This window comes from Balearica regulorum, chromosome 1 (assembly GCF_011004875.1).
Source record: "Balearica regulorum gibbericeps isolate bBalReg1 chromosome 1, bBalReg1.pri, whole genome shotgun sequence".
NCBI classification, from domain to species: Eukaryota; Metazoa; Chordata; class Aves; order Gruiformes; family Gruidae; genus Balearica; species Balearica regulorum.
Window position 1 is genome coordinate 109,240,964 of NC_046184.1, and position 20,946 is coordinate 109,261,909.

At 42.3% G+C, this 20,946-nt stretch overlaps 1 protein-coding gene across 3 annotated transcripts in view; it reads left to right on the forward strand.

Moving 5' to 3' along the window:
- The first annotated feature begins 3,127 nt into the window (after positions 1-3,127).
- Positions 3,128-20,946, forward strand: part of CXADR (CXADR cell adhesion molecule) — a 37,969-nt gene continuing 20,150 nt past the window's right edge. For 2 of the 3 annotated variants that reach the window (XM_075769902.1, XM_075769886.1), the window contains exon 1: positions 3,128-3,287. In XM_075769902.1, the coding sequence (XP_075626017.1) occupies positions 3,230-3,287 (58 nt within the window). In that variant the 5' untranslated portion in view covers positions 3,128-3,229. Of the gene's footprint in view, positions 3,288-17,416; positions 17,571-20,946 lie in introns of all 3 variants that reach the window. The other variant, XM_075769894.1, reaches the window with a different exon arrangement.

The following is a 20,946-nucleotide window of genomic DNA, read 5'->3' on the forward strand; positions in this document are numbered from 1 at the left end:
GAACAGTACAGCCCTATGGGGAATTTGCCCTCAAGAACTGTGGTGGCTGACCGCAGCAGCTCCTCCAGTGCAGGATGGAAACTGAAACAGAAAATAACCTGTTTTCCTTGCATGGCACGGTCACGTCCTGCGTGATCTGTGTAACACAAGTGTGGGTGATTTCCATTTCATTGCTTCTGTAGGTCACACCCATGAATAACCTCACTTGATACTCTTCCATCCTTCCCCTTAAAAAAACAAACCAGCAGTAATTTCACTTTGAGGAAGGTCAGGCAGATAAGGAAGTGTTTCCAAAGCAGGCAACACAAATTATTCAAAACTTGAGGTTCAAATTGGTGGATAATTTCCCTTTAAAGACATAGAGGGATGTTGCAGAACTATGCAAACCATTTTATTCAAGTTCTGAAAAGATTAGTTTTTGAAATACCAACCTGTCCCACCACACTGTTTTGTAAACTTTTTCAAAAAATACTTCTGAATTTGTGCTTTTCGTGTTAAAAAAACTATGTAAAAAATTGAAAAAATTGTCTTGATATGATTTTTTTTATTTCAAGTTATCTATAAATTTAGGCTGACACTGATGTATGGGTTCTCATACTGACGTTTTTCTTAACTTTAAACACATGATATTAATTTTTTATATTTAACATAAATCTTAAGATCCCTGAGCATGAGACCGCATTCTCCATAAAAGAAATGCTAAACGATTATCCATTTGCAAACTGTGGGTCTGGACTGCAGGCCTCTGCCCCAGTGGATATCACTTCTTTGTTGACTGGATTCTGCTTTCACCCTGGAGCCTTTTTTGGGTTTGATCCAAAATGCTGGCATTAGTAGAAATCTGTTTAAAAACTTTTGAACCTGACCTTTTCCTTTGTGAGCGGAATAGCTTTGGTCATTTTCATAGTTATCTTTTTCCCTCATTATGTTTTGTGTTCCAGGAAGTATAGGCCACTCAAAATCTACAAAATGTCACATCCTCTAATAAATCTGGTAGCTTTATGCCTTATTAGCCCGAGCAACGTTTGCAGTGGGGAATCAGGGATTTTTTTGGCTTTCTAAAAATAATTGTTATTTTAAAATTGGATTTGATGTACTCCTAATTTGCAGGAGCGTGAACGATTTTCAGGAGTATGAACATGACTGCATCCATGTTGCTTTTGATTTAAATGAAACCAGGAATAGGTCTGTCTAGGCTAGACAAAGTGCGGACCTCATATTTCCTAAATGCAGTACATTATGTATTTTAATTGCTAGCTAGGATTTATTTCACAGAAGGGCGAGCATCTCTATTCTAATGACGAATCATTTTCTCTTTCAGTAATGACTGTGATTGCCTCATTACACTTTCCATGGTATATAATTTTGGTGTTGACACAAGTGGATGTACAGCAAAAAACCTTGCTCATCCAGTCAGCCTGGGATACTCAAGTCAGATTACCCTTTAAAGCACAAGTCTGCGGCACATATAAAACAACAGAAGAAAACAAAATCTGAATATCCCCGCTTTGAGGTTCTGGTTTCTTTAGCTTAATATTACACGAATAATATTTTCTGTCCTTCATAGAAGGGAAAGTCAAATCTGTTCTGTCATTAAAAATGCTTGAAATCTCCCGATTTAAAATTCTATACTTTACATATAGCATCCAGCATCTTATTGGGTAGATTTGCTTTTAAAAGGAGATCTAAGAGACGCTGTGAATTGTCATGTCCTTACAAGATGTAAGTGGTACTTATCAGTACCTTCATGGAAAACGGCAATGGATTTACCCTACTTATCAAAAACTAATTCTGAGCTGGCAGGTAAAAGATGCTGCTTTATGTAGAGTAACCAGCCATTTTGAAAGACGTCAGTGCATGTTCATACATTCATTATTCCAGCAGAAATGGAGACACTGCTGATTTCACTAGGAATCCTTTATTGAATGAAAGGCATACCACCTTCTTTTTAGCTGAGCATTTGGGAAAATACCCTTATGAGTAGTTGCCCATTTGACCTAATGTTTTCAACAAGGGCAGAAAGCACTTGGTGTTTTAAACACTCATACGTACAGAATGTAATCATATAAAAATGTATTTGAACTTTATTTATTATGGACATCAAAGAAAAATAACAAACAGTAATATGATTCCTTTCAAAACTTGTTTGAACTGCCAAATCTGGACTACATAGCTTTTGCATTTGTGTAAATATTTGGTGATGGAGACCTTTCTTAATATAGCTGTGGACGTAACAAAGGAGATGGTACCAATACGACTCATCCCTTCACAAGAATAAGCCGTAGCAACAGAAACACATTCACGTCAGTTAACAGCTTTGCTATTGCACTACATAGCAATATACACATAGCAATAAATTCATAGAATTATTGAGAATAAACCTCGCCATGTCTGCTTTATCTTCTCACAAATGTAACGGAGGGTTTCGCCGTTCGTGGAGTACAAAGCGTGTTTTTCTGGAATCGGCTGGGGCTGCCATTTTGGGCGTCGTGCAGCTGCACCGCGCTGCAGGAGAGAATCTGATCGTGCCCCTTCGCAAAGGGCCCTGTCTGCCTTTTGTCTCCTTTTCGAGGTTTCTTCGATCCCAGACCTTTCAGTCAAAATACGAACGGGCCGTACGAGGAGGGCACAAGGCGCTACGATGGCGTTGCTATGGGGACCGAGTAAGACTTTTTTGGGGTGCCCGGGTACAGGCAGGAGCGGCGGACGGGAGCGGTGCCGCGCCTTCAGCCCCGGGCCTCGCTTCAGCTTACCGCGCGCACCCTTCACCCGCTCACGCGGGGTTTGTGCCCCCGTTCGCGCTGCCGGGCGGCGGGGCAGGCCCAGGCGCCGGTGAGCCCCGCCTGCAGCGGGGCGGAGGGCGGGGGCTGCCCCTCGCCGAGGTGTGCGGGCACGTGTTGCCGCGCCGAGGGCCGCCGGCTGCCCCGGGGAAGACGGCGCCGGCGCCGGCGCCGGGCGGGGGGGGGGGGGGGGGGGGGGGGGGGGGGGGGAAGTGCGGCTGCAGGTGCCGCTGCCCGGGGCGGCCCCCGCCGAGCGGCCGGGGAAGGGCGGGGGGGAGAGGCAGGGGCAGGCGCGCGGCGGCCCCGGGGGGCTGGGGCGGGTGCCGGCCGGAAGTGACGGGCTGAACTGATTCACCTGCTGGGCGGTGCGCGCGGGGCGGGGGAGGTGCCCGCTGGGAGTCGCGGGGACGGAGCCGCCGGTGTCGGTTGCCTGCCGCTCGCGCCGCGCCATGGAGCCGCCGCCGCCGCTGTTGGTGGTGGTGTCCCTCGTGCTGCTCTGCTCCGCAGGTGGGCGCCGGGCGCAGGTGGAGGGGGCGGGGCGGGACGGAAGGGAGAAAGGAGAAAGGTGGCGGCGGCGGCTCCGTCGGGTTGGGAGAAAGGACGGCGGGGGGCTGACGCCCGCTCCACTTCTCCCCTGCTGACCGGGGGGCGCCTGCCCCGCCGCACCTCCGACCGCCTGTGTGTGTGAGGGGGGGACGTGGCTGGGCGGGGGGGCTCCGTCTCCGCCAGCCCCTCTCCTGGGCGGGCGTCGTCGCCCGTCCCCCGTCCGCCAGTGGGTGCGGCCGGGTAGCGGCGGCTGAGGCGCGGTGCCCGTGCCCGGGAGGGCGCTGGCGGCTGGGGCGCGCTGCGGGGCCGACCTGGGCTTTGTTCGCCGGCGGGGCGGCCAGCGCCGCTGCCGCGGTTTATCTCTTCCCCCCTCCTCCCCCCCTCCGGCCCCGCCTGCCTCTGCCCGGCCCCCCCCCCCCCCGCCTTCCCGGGCAGCCCTCGGCGTGGCTGGGGACGATCCGCCCCGTTGTGGGCTCCGTGTGTCTCCCGTGGCGTCCCTTTTTCCTCAGGCGGCGGCGGAGTCCGTGCGTGATGGGCTTTCCGCGCGGGGCCCGGCGGCAGTGGGGTGCCGTGGTGACCGCCGGGCGCCGCTCCCGGCGTCCCGCCTCTGGGTGCGCCCCGGGCCGGCGGGGCGAGCGGCCGGCGGAGAGCGCGGCTGGGGAGGGCGGGTCGTCGGCTGGAGCGGTGTCCGCCGCGGGCGTGCGTCTGAGCGCCACGCGTGGAAACCGAAGTGAAAAGAACAAAAAAAACCCCCAAGACCCCCCCCCCCCCCCCAACATTAAACAAAACCAACACCAACTGCATGTGTAATACCTCGTTAGGGTCTGGGTCTGACTTCAAGGTTGGCCCTGTTTTGGGAAGGTGGAAGGGGCCAAGTGGCTTCCAGAGAGCCCTCACAGCCCAGTTGTCCTGGAGTCAGTGGCTGCGGTTGAACTCTGTGGAGGTAACAGCGAATTAGAGCGGGGAGGGGGGGAGTTGAATTAGATCTAAACTGATGTGTTTTTCTTGCTCAGAGAAAACAAAGGAGTAGATATTCTCAAACAAAAAAAAAACCAACCCCAAAACCCAAACCAAAACCAAACAAAACAGTGCCTGAGCTACTAAAAAGTAGGAAAACGTTTTTCATCTCAAACATAAGATGTTATGAGGTTCCTGTAATGAACTCAGTTGTAGTGCTATGTTAAGGTTTCATAAAATTATCTTAAAAAAAAATAAATGTTTCCACTAAAGCTGACCCAAACTTATGTGAAACTGCAAAAGATAACAAAACTCCTATGGAGGTTCAGGTTCACAGTAAAATGTGTATTAGTGGTGTCAGGAGGCCATTTTTTGTATCCTGTTGAAATGTTAATGCCTTTGTTGATGTCACTGCTGTTTTGGGAAATTACTCACAGGATCAAAAATCTGTGTCTGTAATGGAATGATAAACTCATCTCCTGCATGAAAGGATACCTGTAGTTCTGCACTAACTCTGTTTCTCTAGGCAGAGTTAGAAACAGGGTAGATTGTAGCTAGGTTAACAATTAAGATTTATATTGAAACACTTAATGTAACTAAAGCTGTAAAAAGAGTTTGCTGTGAGTGGAATTATTGATGTACTGCAAATGACTGGAGTCACTAGTAGGATATCAAAGGCTGTGACACTATAAAGCTGGGAATAATTAATATATGAGGAAATGTAAAACCAGAACAAAATTTTGCACTAGCTCTACTGAAGTATACAGGTGTCTTCAGACTTCACTGTGAAATTGGATGACTTTGTAAAGAAAATAATATATTTGTGTTTTGTTTAAGAATATCTTTTGCACGGTTATTTGGATGACCGTACCTTGAAAGACACACACATTTCACAGTCCTCTAAAGGAAGTAATTTAGTTATATATATGTATCAATCATAGGAGTTCATACATCCTCCGAGCTTGCTTGTGGTTTTTTTGCCCATCAGATTGAGTTAATATTTCTGGGTCTGTATTCCAGATAGACATTACTTCCTTCACTGAGGGAGCAGATGTCAGTAAGTTGCTGTTCTCCGTATGGACCAAACTTATAGGAAACTAATTTTTGTGCATCTGAGTGAAAGCTCTTGGCATTGTCTAGGTGCTGAAGTCTTTACTTGGGTTTGTAGTACTGGAATGACTTGTCATTTTAAGCCTTATTTTGAGGCTTGCACTATGTGCTATTTTCACAGCTTTTTTGCCCCCCCACGTAAGCCTCACTTTCCTTGTTTCACTGTCACTAAAAGTAGAGGATTGAAAATAACTGATTTTGTGTAAATAAGGAGGCCTATCTTGGCTGTACAAAATACACCTTCAGCAGGCAATGGGTCTGTACCGTTATGTGTTGAAATAGGAAAGTGGATTTAAGCTGTCCCTGAACCCTAGTCAGGGGTTTAATCCCTCTGTTAAAGTCAATTTCACAGTCATAAATAACCAAATTGGGAACTTCCTTTCCCTTGCAAGAAGGGACGAGTTCATCCTTGGGCATTTCAGGATACTAGGAGAGAACGGTTCTTTTCTGCCCTATCGTTGTAATTAGTAATGAATTAATTCTAGTGACTATCTTGGTATTACGTGGCTGTGCAACTGATAAATAACCTGTAGCAGTTTCTCCTTGCATTGATGCCTCTGGCAGATGACCACAAAACAGGTCGGTGTAGTGAAATTCAGTCTTACGCTGTTTTGCAGACTTGTGGTATGAATTTAGATTTGGATGGCTACTTCTGCACTCATAAGAGCTTTTCTAATTGTAGTAATTCTTCTCTATCTAAAAATGCATTCCAAGTCTGCGGTGAGTGAGAACTTGATGGCCATTTGAAGGGTCTGTTGGTATGTACTGTAGTTAAGTATGAGTCATTTCAAGTAGTTGGGGATTCCCCAAACGTGCAAATTCTGTTTAATTTAAATATTGTATAGCTGTCATCAGCAAATTCTGGAATAGGGTAATAGAAATGATGTACCTCTTCAGGTCTTTAAATATTTTACTGAGATAATTAATAATAAACTGTTTTCTAAAGGGCAATACAGAATTCTGGTTTGAAGAGGAAAGCTCAGTGGTGAAGTGCTGGCAGATCATTTTGTTAGGTCTTATGAATGTATAAAGTGGTCTGTGCTTTTTGATTAATTCTCTGCTTTCCAGAACGTGTTGTCATCTCAAAAGCTAATATAAAGAAAGTATTGTTTGTCATTGTCAGTGACACTGAGCACATGTTTGCCTGTGCTGCGACTTCAGGGGGACTGTGTACATACTGGTAACCTTTTCCTGGCTATACAGTGTTGGGGAAATAACCTCGTTACATCTGGAGCAAATTCAAGTTTTTGTAGGGTTTTAGAAGACTGAAAATAAACATAGGTGCCTAGCTTCTGATCCTGATTAAACGAATAAGATAGTGACCTATGTCTGTTAAACTTTTAAAAATATGTAATGACAAAACACAAATTTTGAATAACTATGAACGGTTAACATAACTCGATTAGTATCTATTTTTGTATAGGTATAAAAAAGTGGTTACATTGGTGATGTCCAGTTAGCTGTCGGAAGATACGTTATACAAAATAGTAATGCTGTGCACGTAAATGCTGAAATTGAGGATAAGAGTTTGAGTAGAGTTTTAAGGTAAATACACAGGAATTTCTTTAGTCTGTAGTGATAGTTACTTTTTTATTGTTGCTCTTGGGTCGTGCATTGGTAGTCTTTTGGATTTATTTTTCTTACAATAGTAAGAGTAGGTAATGCTGTACTATATTGAAACTCTGCAGTGTGCGATGCTTTATTAATAGAAAGTTAAACTATTAAATAAAACTAATGTTCAGGTAAGCTTTGATAAAAGTCTGTGGTTATTGTCCTATTGTTAAGTGGTATTCATAAAACTTGCTAAAGTATTTCCAATAATATGCATGTAGGAGCAGAATCTAATGCAGATGTGGTAAGTCAGCATTCGGTGGCTAGTACGCTTTGTCAGATATGTATGATAAGGAACTTAAGCCTGTCCATGTTTTTATGCATGCAACAGGATCTTGCAGAGGCTTAAATTATGAGAAATTTGACTTCTGCAGTAGTTAAGTGATCATTCCTATCCTGGTCTCTTAATTGCTAAGCCTGCAACACTTCATCTGTTGCAGAGTAATTGTAACAGTTTGCAGGGTTCAAGTTCTTGAGTGTCCATTGATATTAAAAGTTACTTGAAGTTCAGGACTGCTTTCCTACGTTTTTTGGATTATAGTGTTTCAAGAAGTATGAAAAACTTTAACCAGGAATCAACTAGTTACTGACATCGACCATGAGATCTGTTTTACAGCCATTTTGCCTTAACTAATCTTGTGTTTATCAGAAGGTATTTTATGCATTCAGAATGCCGCTGTAAAGATTATTACGGCTTGTCACTTTGGTCTCCTCTGACTACCCTCCTCCCCTGCACTGGCTTCCCCTGTGTTGCATCAAACTTCAGCTGCCTGTCTGTCTTCACTTCCAGTGCTTGTCACAGCCTCTTCCACAGCTGAGTCCGCTTATCTAGAGATGAATCTACCACTCAAAAATGGCTGGTTTAGCTTCCATCACTGCTTTACAAAAAATGAATTGTCATATGAACACTTACATGCTTTGCTACTGATTCCATTCACACTTCGAGAAATTCCTTGTAAGCATCTTTGAATCTGCCTCAGTATTGGAGCATTTTAAAAGTCATTTGCCACAGTACCTGCAGAGGTTTGCACAGACTACGCAGCTTGGTTTTGGGGCCACTATTGTTTCATCATACTAATTTAATCATTTGTTGTTCCTTGCATGGATTCATAAGCTTTTAATGGCAGGGATTCTCTTTTTGCTCTTGTTGCAACTTCTGGTTCATTTCATGGACTTTTAGATGCTGTGTGAAACATAAATAAGGAGAACCTTCAAGAATGGTGTGGCTCACCAGCTTGTAAGAATATTCCCTCCTCCCCCCCCCATTACATCAATTTAGTTGCTCTTCCCTCTTCCCTGCCCCCTTTCTTTTTAGGGAATTCCTCTTTTTACTAGTTTGCATCTTTCAGGGGATGGTTGTAAGAAGAGCCACTTTAGCCTGTTGCCATGGGAGTAAGTGGCAGAGAAGCTATAGTTCTATGGAAACCTGTTTCAGTAGCAGCTTGAACATAAGCAGCCCCTGCATCCTTGCTGGTCATTTCCTTTACTGCATAACTGCCTTGACTGCGTGTGTGTTGAATAGGTCTGAGTTGAGGCTGCTTAAAACTTTCGTTAATTTTTTTAACTGGTTCGATTGCAGGATGTGAAACAAGAAAGAGTTTTGCCAACTTGTCCTGGTACGGAGCAGGAATGAGTAACAGAAAGGATGGCAAAAGAGCAGTAGGAGAGAAAACCCATTCTGCCTGATCAATATTCTCACATAGGAGAGAAATGTCTGTATAACCTTGGCCTGGGGGAAGCTTAGTTGGGGAGTCTGACTGCATCACTAAATTGGGCAATCACTTGAATGGCTAGATGTTGTTATCTCAAAGATTATTTTTGCATCCCATTTCATGTTGTACTAGGCATTCATCTGAGACTGTGGCAAGCCAGTTTAGGGAGTTTCAAAGTCAGAAAACCACTAATTTTTTGTAAGGTCAGTTTTCTACCTGTTCCTTTTCCTGATCCAACTCCGTGAGATCGAGTCTGAGTTGTAGCAAAAGAGAGTCAGCTGATACCTCAAACCCATATGAGCGGAGTGTATTGATTTTATTTTTTTTAATGTCGCCTACTTATTGGATCATATATTCAAAACTTGTGATGTGATAGAGAGGCAAGATTTGGAGCTTTATTGGCTGTAGGCTGAAGCCATTCACTGGTGCTGTGATGTCCTTTAGCTACTGTTAAGAAGCATCTGAGGTACTTGATGGTCACAAATCTTGCAGTTCCACTTGCTGCTACTTTTTTTTTAATAGATATGTTTTTCATGCCCTATAGCTAAAACCTATGTTTAGTATGTTGAAAGATGATTAATCAACACGAAGTATTTGGGTGTGTAGAAGGAAGTACGAGAATTTTTGTAAACTGTTTTAACTTGTGCAGAATAAGTTTGTATAGGGAATTGGAATTTCATATGTTCTCTGATCCTGCATTTTCAATTCTTCCTTTGAGATGTATTAACAGCATAAGCTACAAGGGATGTTTCAAGGCAGTTGTTATCAGTCATGTAAAAATAATGTGTGTGTGTGTATATTTTAAAGCCTCCCTAAATTTTTAAATGACTAGTTAACTTTGTGGTTATTTAGGGTGTATATTCTAATTCTTTGAGCTTATGCCTTTCTGGCTGTTTCTTAGGTGGAGGAGGGTGGGAAGGGAAGCAAAAGCAGGCAGATGGACACTTCTTTCTGTCATTGTGATGCTTCACCTTTTTATTTAAAAAAACCAAACCAACAAACCAGCAACAACAAAACAACCCAAACCCCCAAAACCCAACCCTGTACTACTGAATGAAATAATTTTCAATCTTAATGCAAAACTTGAATGTGCTAGGAAAAAGTATTGCTTTTTCAGTAGCTCAGAAGAGCCAAAACCCCTTTACTCAAGTGAAAATAATATGGCTGCTCAGTTAAGTGTGTGATTGTACTTAACTCCCCGATGCATTGACTGACAGATGTGCCTAACGCGTTCACATTGCAAAAGGGTTGATTCATTCAGTTTCCTTTTAAATGCCATCAAATTGGCAGGGGAAAAAAAATCGAATCATGTGACTTGATTGCTGAGTGACTGTATAAGCCTTCACTATCAGTTTATAACTGGAAAATAGGGGACTTGCAGGGCTAAAAGCAAGAACAGCTCATGCAGTTGATGTAAACTTGGTAGAGGAGAGGTGGGCTTTTGTGTGAATAAATCATGTCAGAATTTTGGTTCTGATTTCCCCCCCCCCCCCCCCCCCCCCGAAAAAATGTCTTTGTAATAGTTGGCCATCATTTCATTTTATGCTTCTTAATACTATTTCTAGGTAGTTCCTTAATGGCTCTTAAGTGCAGTCTTGAAGGTACAGTTTCACGTTACACCTAGCCGCATTACATATGTGATGTGGTTACATCTGGTGTAACTTCATGTGTCCGTCGAGGTTGTTGCTACTTCCAGCGATGGTGTTGGGTTCCTTCTTCCCTCCCTTGTGTCGGAGCAGTGTCCGTCCAGCTGCTGAGTGAGTCCGTTCAGCTGATGCTAAAGAAAACTTTTTTTTTTTTTGTGGAGTATGTTGTTTTCGTGTTGGGTGAGCTCAGGAGTTCCCACCACTCATTGGCTGTGCGGCCCTGAGGGCTGGCAGCGCCTGGCTGCTGCGGGCGCAAGGTGAAGTTGCGCTGCGGATGGGGTGCCCCGGCAGCCTAAGCAAACCCTCACCCAGCTAGGGCAGCCTCACAGCTTTTCTGTCTCTGGCTTTGTGCTCCTGCCACTTAACCTTCTGTTTGGGGGAGCAGCATTCAGAGAACCCCACCAAGAGAGAAAAAGCAAAACTTCTGTGCAGTGTCAGTTTTTAGCAGAGTTGGCTGTTTGTTCTGGCCTTCTGCCTTTTTGCATAAAGCATTATACTGGCGTAAAGGAAAGTGATGGCATCAAACCCGAGGATGAGAGGGCAGGACCTCAGCAAATCCAAAGTATTCTAGTTGTCATTCCCTTAATACTGCGGGTAGAATTAGGTCATGCTGGATCATTTAAATGTGACCAAGCATGAAGACTCAGAACTCTTAGTGATCTTCTGTAGAAGTTGGGCTAAATGGTATTTCTGTGCTTAAAATTAAGATTAATCCCAATTTTTGTTACAGTACCTCCTCACCCTTTATGTTGCCCTCCCCCAAAAGCGTATTCTTTCCTTCAGTAGTGAGACACAAATGCACCCTCTCTCAACGTGATAAGCACGTCCCTCTCCAGTACGGTCATCAACTGCTGCAGTTGCTAGGATACTCAGCCAATGACTTTGGGTTTAGCAACAAAAAGCTTCAAGAATGTGCTGAACAAGGAAGGAGCACAAGGGCAGTTGTAAGAGGAAAAGGATGTTGGATAGAATCTGAAGGCAAAGGGGATGTCAGGGAAGAAGCAAAAGTTGGAGGGGGGGAATTAAAAGATCAGTAAAGCTTTAGCCCATGACTTCTAGGTTTTTTTAGTTGCATAGCTATGCCAGCTGATCAGTGAATTGTGGTTGGAAGTGAAATTAAGCTCTTGCTGTGTATTGCAGGGTTGGGGTTACTTGTAGTTCTATTTATGAGTCTTGAAATTAAGATTTTTTTTTTTTTAATTCGATTGAGAGAGATGAGTAACTTCTAACTTAATTGTGCAGTATGTTTTAAACTGGGGCATGGGTATGCAATACTACATGAATTAGAGCTAGTTATTAATTTAATGCTGTCTGAGGACATCCAGACTGAAAGAGAGGGGTGGTTTGGTTTTTGGTTTTTTTTTCTGTCTTTGAAGACATATGCTTAGCCTGTGTCCTGTTGGTTTAGGATGGTTTTTTTGCTTGTGTGATTTGACATAGGATTTGTGAATTCAGGTGAACTTTGGTAGATACTCAGTAACGTAACGGTTATGGTTGAACTGATGGATTTTGTCAGATTTTTCAGGCTAGACTAATGTAGTATTGCTTCAGCTTTGGCTTCTGTTCAAAGCAGATCACTTTAAGGGTGGTGTTTGTAGTATTCCAAAGGGGAATAGGTCTTTTTGAGCTGTTCTGCAGAAATTGTGGGCTTAGAGTGGCAAAACTTCAATTTTTGGAACTGGTCAGATTTCAGTGGTTGCTGAAGACCACGTTGTTTCTTGCGAGTCTGGGCATCAGACAGTAGAAAGGAATATAAGACTTAGTAGTGGAGTCCTTTAATTGTCAAAGCAGATAAAAGTCAGAAATAGGCAGGGAGAAAATTAATCCATGATTTGAAGAAGTAATATTACACTGATTACTTTAAGGGTAAGTACAACTGGAAGACATTGCCCAGTAAATGTGCCTTAGAAAAGTGGTGCTTCTCCCCGATTGCTCAGAGAAGCAAAGTTTGGAAATACAAACACATTGAAATCCAGCAGCAGCAGAGTTGACTATCCAGGTGGTAGAACTTTACCATTCTTATCCTGACATGCAGGGTTTTTTCCTTATTTTGCTTGAAGTGCTCCTGCTGCTTCATCAGTCTTTTCTTTGTAGCATATGGCAGAACCTTCCTTCATTCATGTCAGTCTTTTAGCTGCACCACCTGTGGAAAAAGTGTCCTGAAAACTTAACCAGACCAGAGCTCTGGTTGTTTGGTCATTCAGCTTCATTCTGCTATTGGTAAGGCAGCTGAGATGAAATGTGAAAGAGAGGGATTTAAAATCTTGCCTCTACTAAGTGTTCATATAAAACTCAAGCTCTTTTCTCCAGAAATTGCTTGGTGGATTTAGTTTCCTGAACTATTTTTATATTTAGCCTGGGACTAAATGGACTAGGAAGGAGGAGACAGTGTTTGGAGCAAGGACTGGGAGCCAAATCTCTTCTAGGTGAGTGCTTTTGTTCCTGGGTTGTCTCCCCCCCCCCCCCCCCCCATAAACTGTATCTTTTTTGCATAGCAGAAAGGTGTCACTAAGATGTGTGACTGATGAGCTTAGAGAGCACTATCTGGGAGGTATGAAATGCAGACGTGAACATTTTTTTTTGTCTGAATGTTAAATCTCTGTCTTCAGTGTTCTGCCTAGTGGACTTAGGCTAGTATAGAGAGGCAAGTTTTTATCTTCTGACTTTTTGGACTGGGCCTTTTTGAGGTTTAAATAGAAAGTCGTGTAGTATGTTGATGTCAGTAGCTTTGGAAATGTTATATTTAGAAGTGCTTGATGCTTTTGCTAAGATGGTGTGGGGTTTTGGATTTTTTTTTAATACTGTGAACTGTGCATTTGTATGAAATTTGTATTGTAGCATTGTAAAGCATGGGAAAAATGTTGTCTGTGGAGCATATTAAACATTAACTGTTTAACACTTTTGGTACTACCAGGACAATACTTTCTTTGTTAGAAAAAGCTGTGCAATTTGCCTTTATCAGCGGTGAATTATCCTAAAAATCTGCATTCTCGACGGAGTTCTACAGTCATTACATACTAAAACCAAACCTGCTCTTTGGATACATATCTGCTATAGATTCAGGTGCAGTAATGCTGTGCCATTTTTTCTTTTCTTGTTTTATTCACTGTTGCATGATTATCTTGCTTTTGGTAGCTTATTGCTTGTTACTTGCTTGCTCCTTTCCCTTATGTCTTTCTTATTCTTACCTCAGGTGAGGTTGCTGTGAAGGTAAAGTGTTCTTTGGTACCTAGGTGCCTGACTAAAGTAACAGGATGTGTTTTGAACTCGTATGTATTTCAGATTCTGTCCAGAATTTTATGAGAATATATGTGTACTTTGAAACTCTAAAATTCTCATTCACAGCCATTCTCACATCAGAAGTCCCCAAATCTGTTGAATTTGCTTTCAAAAGGGAAGACAACTAATTTTTTAATCCTTCTACTAATCTTATCTTTTTCTTCTTTATTGCCATTGTTCCTTTAATGTTTACTAAGTTAAAGAAGGCTCATTAGTGACCTTTCTTTGTGTTGTTCCATGTCATGTGTCCCATGGGAAAACAGTGAAGTTGAGGAAATAGGTATGACTGGAGCTGATTGAAAAACTGGAATTGACTCTCTTCCATTCACTCTCTGTCCCTCCAAGTTGCTCAGCCTGAATTTCTGAAGCCTGATACAACTTCTTGCAAACTGAAGTGGGGTTAATTCTGCCTTAATCTGTGTCAGACTTCATCAGGACTGGGGACATAATGTTTTCAGGATCTCTTGCTGTATGGTGACGCTTGCCAGAAGTTGCAGGGTTTATGACAGGGAAAATTAGAGGCACCAAAGCTTCATAGCGTTTTGGGCCCAAATTCTTGAAAGCTTGTGACTGTAATGGGGCCTTGCTTTTGCTGTTGGAGGTTCGATACTGGAAACTGGGAACCCAAACCTGATGCTGGACTTTTTTGGCCTTTGGGGGTCTCACTGATAAAGCTGGGATTCAGTTTGCGGTGCAGTCAGTTACGATAAACTGCGGCAAAGCAGCATAAGGAAACTCGGCAGCTTGTGGCTACCTTGGCTGTACTGATGTGACTTAGCTCCTGGGTGCTGTAAAAATCACTAAAATGAGTAATGTCAACTATTCTTTTCCCTTCACTTTTGCAAAAGCAACTTTTAATCCACTTCATTATCAGCACTCTGCCTTGTAGAGGCTTGTTTTGGCATCACTTGTGGATACTGAAGTTTTGTGTATTGAGGAAGCAGGAGAAGATTATGAGATGGAGACTTCTTGTGGGGATTTCAGCCACAAAGGAGACTTAGGTTTGTCCTAGATTGGGCTAGTAAACACTGGGAAGTCTCCCTCTGCTAGGCACTCCTCGGTGTGTACCTACTTCGGTGTGAACTCCCTACTTGCTAAGGGTTTAAATTTAAGTTGACTCCCTCAGTTCTACAGAGCCTTTTTTCAGAAATGTGGTTTTGAAATAAGATGTTGGAGAATCTGTGTCTGAGTGGAGGTGGGAAAGGGGAGAGTTGGGGAACTTTGCTTTAAAATACCATTAAAGCTAGCTAAAGAAAAGTGGGAAATTAACTGTGGATGAGAGGCATATTTAGAAGTAGAATAGGGATTGTGGTTAGTTGGTTCTTGAGACTGAAGTCTGTCAAGTGAAAAGATTTGATCACAGCTACAGCTATGATCTGTTTTTGAAAGAAGAGTCTAAGCTGAAGAGTCTTGAGGGGATTTTATAGCTTGTATTGCTCAAAGCCCTAACATGGATTTCTGGTTGTCAATGTTACTTACTTCTTAAGGCCTCATTCTGTGAAGAGAAGCCTTTATGTATTTACAGCCATTCCTTGTTTACAAGCAGGTATTGGCAAAAAAGGTGGTTTTTTGGAGACCCTGCTAGTAAAGTTGAAGTGGTGTGCAAATGCAGATTGCAGGTGGATCACATATGGTTTTAAGTACAGCAGCATCTCTGAACTCAATTCTTACCCCATGTAGAAGCAGGCTGTGCGTCTTTGCAGTTGTGCTCCTTGGTGATTGCTGTTTCGGACATTGGTTTGTACCTGACGGCAGTCCTGCCTTCGTGGTGCATTTCCCCTACTCCTGCCTCCTTGGTGTATGTCAGCTGCCATACCTTCTGCTGTTCGAGCTGATTGTGTTAGGGAGGGACTGTGTCTAGTGGGTTACGTAACTCTTCTGTAACATAGCACTATCTGATGTCAGGAACGTTCCTGCCAAGTTTAAATTTACACTTAAATTTGTGTAAGCCAGCAATCTAGAATTGCAGTGTATCCTGAATTTTTAACTTTTTTTCATTTAAATAAGAAAATACTAAGTGCATAAATAATTCATCTAATAAAGATTTGCTTTCTGTTATTTGTTGGTATATATTACAGGTCTGTATCTGTGTTGGAATGAAGAAAGCATTGCTCCATTTTAATTTTTTGTTCGTTTTCTGTGTTGAAGATTCTTTTATACTAGAAAACAGTTTCCATCAAATTCTATCAAACATTTAATTTTCCCTAGATTATTCTTAAAAATATTAATAATGTAGTTTACTAAGCTGTGTTCTACTTGAGTGGTATTCGAAGTTTTGTCCAGATATTTAGAAGGAAGTACAATTTACTCTAAAAATGTACTGGTGTACTGGTTTGCACCCCTTCAGAAATCATGCAAAGAACTTGTTCAGTCGTGCAGATATAGCTTGCATGCTCTTTAGGGTCAATTTCCCAAAGAAAGAGTACTTAATTCCACATTAAGAAACCTAAATCTGAATGCTCAGAATCCAAAATGTGTACTGACCTCTTACCTTCATCTGATATTGATTTAGATTAGATGTTAGAAAGAAATTCTTTACTGTTAGAGTGGTGAGGCACTGGAACAGGTTGCCCAAAGAGGTTGTGGATGCCCCATCCCTGGAAGTGTTTAAGACCAGGTTGGATGAGGCTTTGGGCAACGCAGTCTAGTTGAGGGTGTCCCTGCCCGCAGCAGGGGGGTTGGAACTAGATGATCTTTGAGGTCCCTTCTAACCCAAACCATTCTATGATTCTATGATATAAATTTGTATAAGGCATAATACTTGGTATTCTGCACCAACGAATGGTACTTGTCTCTTCTCACCCAGTCACAAAGGTTCTTCATCTTGTTTGCCCCAACTGCATATGGCATGTGTTCTCCTTGCAAAATATTTGGGGAACAGTATACATGTATTTGAACCAATTGCACTTCTATGTTGATAGTTTTCCGTTGTGTTTTTTTTTTTTTTTCAGAATCTGTTGCATGCTTCTGAGTCTAAGCTTTGCAGTGGTTTGTTTGCTGTGATTAAAAATCAGATATTTTAGTGCTAAGTATATTTGAATAAACAGGATAACTGACTTGAGGAATCCTCATCTTTCTGGTGTGTTAAAGCAAGTCTGAAAAAGGTCTGAAATTTATCCACGAAACCCTGCTAACGAAAACAAATATAGATCTTTACTCAGCTTGATAAAATGTCTGCCTGTCACGTACTAGTGGTTAGATGCCACACATGCTCCTCAAAACACGAGTGGGTCAAACTAGGGGAGTGAAGAGAAACTGAATCTTCCTGGTTTGACTGGAAATTGAAGGGAGATGAGGCTTGGGAAACCTTGGAGAAAACGTCATGTTGTTGTTATGTGCATCGGCTTCAAATAGTTCTTTAATGCAGTTAGAGAATTGTTTGTGTTAGACGTGGCCTCAGTCAGCCAACCTTCTGCTCCAAGCAGAGTCAAACTGAGTACTTTGGCTTGTCTGTGTCAGCCGTCACTAAATCACCTGTCCTAATTTCCTTTTTGATTCTTTACTGCTCATGTACTAGAAGAAGCTTTCCACGTTGCACTTAAGTCCTCCCTTCTTTCAGCTTTGGTTGGGTTTTGATTTCCCTAGCAGGGACGCTGCATGCCTGGGCAATATTTCTGTATTCCTCCATTGGTAGACTGTTATTGCTTCCTCCTCCTCAGGCCAAGCTGCTGATCGATCTACTTACTTTCCTGAGTGCTGGGATGTAGTTTTTGTGTGGCTAGAAGCAGTTGTCCTTAAATACCTGCTAGCTTTCTCAACCTCTTTTGCCTTTCAGAACTGGGTCTCACAGAATTCTACCTACTGAATAAGTCAGCCTGCCCTTCTGAAGTGCAGGGTCTATACTGGATGTGCCTTCCTCGCTCCTCAGGATTTTGAACTCCACTATTTCATGATGACTAGAGTCAAGGCTGCCATTGATCCCATCCCCAGCAAGTTCTTCCTTCCTTTTTTGTTTTTTGTTTGTTTGGTTGGGTTTTTTGGATTTTTTTGTTTGGTTGGTTTTTGTTTGTTTTTTTGTTGAAAGCAATTCTAAGAAAGTATCAAATGGGTTTAGCAGCTATTTTTCCTTGAAACCTTCCAGAAGCCTCCTAGATTGTTTGTGTCCTGTTTTGTTGCCCTTCTAGTAGATATCAGGGAGGTTAAAGTGTCCTATAATAACCACGCTCTGTGATTTTAGACACTTTCTGGAATTGATGAAAAATACTTCATCTGCTTTCTCCCCCTTGGCTTGTAACAAATTTGGACTGTGATGTTGTCCGTAAGGACCTCTCCTTTAATGCTGACTCACAAGCTCTCAACCAGCCTGTGCCTGTCCCATAAAACAGATTTTTCTGTTACAGCTGCTCCTTCAGGTAGAGGGCAGTTCACCTGCTGTTCTTTCCTTCCTGGCTTTCTTAAAAAGCCTCTGTGCGTCCATGACAAAGGTCCAGTCGTGCAAGCTATCCCACGTGTCTCAGTTAACTCCAGAGTCATGGTTCTGTGTACAGGTGATTGAAATGGTTCCCCTTTCAACATGTTTCAGCCTTGCTAAGGTGTCTCTTCCTCCCACCAACCTGACCCATGTACTTAACATGTGAATCTCTATTCTCTCCCTTAATTGCAAGCATCTATCTCCATTCCCTGATAGACCTCTCATTTAAAGTGCTTGTGACCAGATTTGATGAGGATGTTCCTAGCCCACATTGTCAAGTGGATCCTGTCTTTCACTCAGCAGCCCTAATTTCTCAACGGTACTTGTGGCCATAAAAATTAAGACACTGCCTGCAGTACCAGTCTGCAGAGAGTTGTTACCTTGTAGGATGTGTGTCCACAAGCCCTTTCCTCTTCACATGAAAGGCCAAAGAGAACAAACATCCTCTGGGGTCCCATGTCCTTCTCCTTTGCCCCTGGAGTTCTTTAGTTACTCCTGATTTGCTCGAGGTCTCCTTTCTTAGTAGCGTGGGTGCCTGTGTGAGTAGGTAATAGTAATAGGGTTTGTTTGTTTGTGGGTTTTTTTGGGGGTTTTTTTGTGGGGTTTTTTTTTTTTTTTAAAGGCAATAGTGATAATAATAAGGGGTAATAGTTTAATAGTTAATAGTCCATGGATCAGAGGAGCCTCGGCAGTTTCTTCAACATGCTGAATCTGGGCAAACCTCCTTCACCAGCATATCTGGCAGCAGATGTGTGTGTCTCCTCTGCAGAAGGGAATAGGGAATCTCCAACTAGTATTACCTGCCACTCCCTTGTATTGCTACTGCTTAGTTCAAACCCAGCTAGCTCTGACACCTACCTTAATTGAGATGCTTGCTGCTTCTGCCTGTCATTCTAGTGTTGACAGAAAAAATAGAGAAAGTGGAAAATAGCTTTATATGCTTGTGTTCTTAGCTTAGGAAAGAGAATGTATAGCACTAGTGTAATAAGAATGAGGCACTGGGAGATGCGCAGTAAGAAAGGAACTGAAATTTGTGAAAAATCTCTGAGACTTAGAAGACTCAGAGAAGCTTCACATGCAGGAATGATTGTTGAGAACTATGCTGAGATTCATGTGCTTTATCTTCCATTGACATGTTTACATGCAGTCAGTGTGTGTGAACATACTACTCACACTTGAAGAGTTTCATTTTTTGTAACAATCTTTTACGTGGGATACATTTCTGGCAAGTCACTTCAGGCAGTTGGGTGCTGCTTTTACTTGGCTTGCAGTCACTATGTTGTTTCATATCCTTTGGATTAGAGGAATGACTGCTGTAGTAGAAGCTTAGACTGAACTCTTTGCTATTTGTGGCTTTTAAAGCACTTTAAGCAAGCTGCCATGTGATAGGCAGAATGATTGGACCCTAGTTTCCTAAGAGGGTCTCTCTGAAATGTAGTACTTCCAGCTTTTAACATCACTTTTCTTCCCCATTCCCAGTGAACTTGTTCCCTCTCTCAGTGTTCTGCCATCTGGATGAGAAATAGTTTGTGTAACGTCCACTTTGAAATTGTTCACATACGGAGTGGTCCAGCAATGAAGAGCCAAGAGATAGTTGAAGAATCTAATGCTTCTTAGCTATGTCAGAACAAATGAATTAACTTCAGGGACTTCTGGTTGTACGGGACAGTTATTTCTGCTTTTGTATTTGGTTGAAATTGTCAGAGATGAACAAGTAATGGCAGAAGGAGAGAAATAAAACACTGATTATACAAGTCCTGTTTGTTTAGAAAATTAGTCGAAAAATGGAGATATGAACACTCATTTGCCCAGTTTGTTTCAACCATGTTGTGTGTTTCAGTATGCTTATACTTTTTTTCAGGGGGTTTATACTTTTTAGTAGTACAGATGTGTTGCAGCATCTCCAGAGTATGAATTCTGTTACCCATTACCTACTACAAAGAGACAGATGTCATTGTGTTGCTCTTAACTGAATTACTGAACACTTGGTGAAATCCTCAGCAGGTCCCCTTGAGGGGAGAACAAACATGTGGTCTGTGGTTATCTTATTGTGGAACTTCAGATGGCAAAGTAATTGTTATTGGAGGTGCTGTCACAGAGCAGAAATACTGCTTCAGTGATTAACTCTTATTTCAGAATGAAAGCTTTTAATTTCCCGAGTTACAGATATGAGGCTTTTAAGGAAGTAATAGCAGTTACTAAACTGTCCTTGACATCCCATCTCACTTCTTTAATATAACAAAATGAAAATGCAGAAATGCAATTTGGAGATTAGCTTGAGAATATTGTGTTACTGCTCCCTAATGAGGCAGTGGGGGAGAGGGGAACAGAAGAGTATGGAAGTCACTGAAAAAAAGATTAGGAATTTGCATTCTTTGCTACTGTGTTTTATTGAAACATGAATGTGCTCTGAATCTACCCATTTCTAGAGATGATATTAGTAATACTGTCTTTGTTTATGCAAAGCTGACCAAAGTTAAGGATTACACTGTAATATATTTCACTTGTCAAATGACCTTTTTAAGAGGTTTAGAACAGCTAGCTTTACACTTGGAAATCTCAACGGATCCTTTAGAAGGGGATAGCATCTATGGCAAGTCAACTAGTATTCATGGAGATCAGTACCATTTAGGAAAGAGTATTAATTTAGCCTAGTAGCAGAGAATTAGTTGTTTAGATATGTTTATTGTGGTCAGAAAAAAGGTGATATAAACATGTTAGAATTATTTTTGAAAAGGTGTACATGTGTTGGTAAGAAACATTGAAGCTAAATCTCTTCTGTAACTCAAATTTATGTTCTTGGGGTTTTTTTTCTGGAATTAAGGTAATACCATGCAAAACAATACCATGAATGGTAGGAAGTAAAATAATCCTACCTAATTTGTAACTGTACG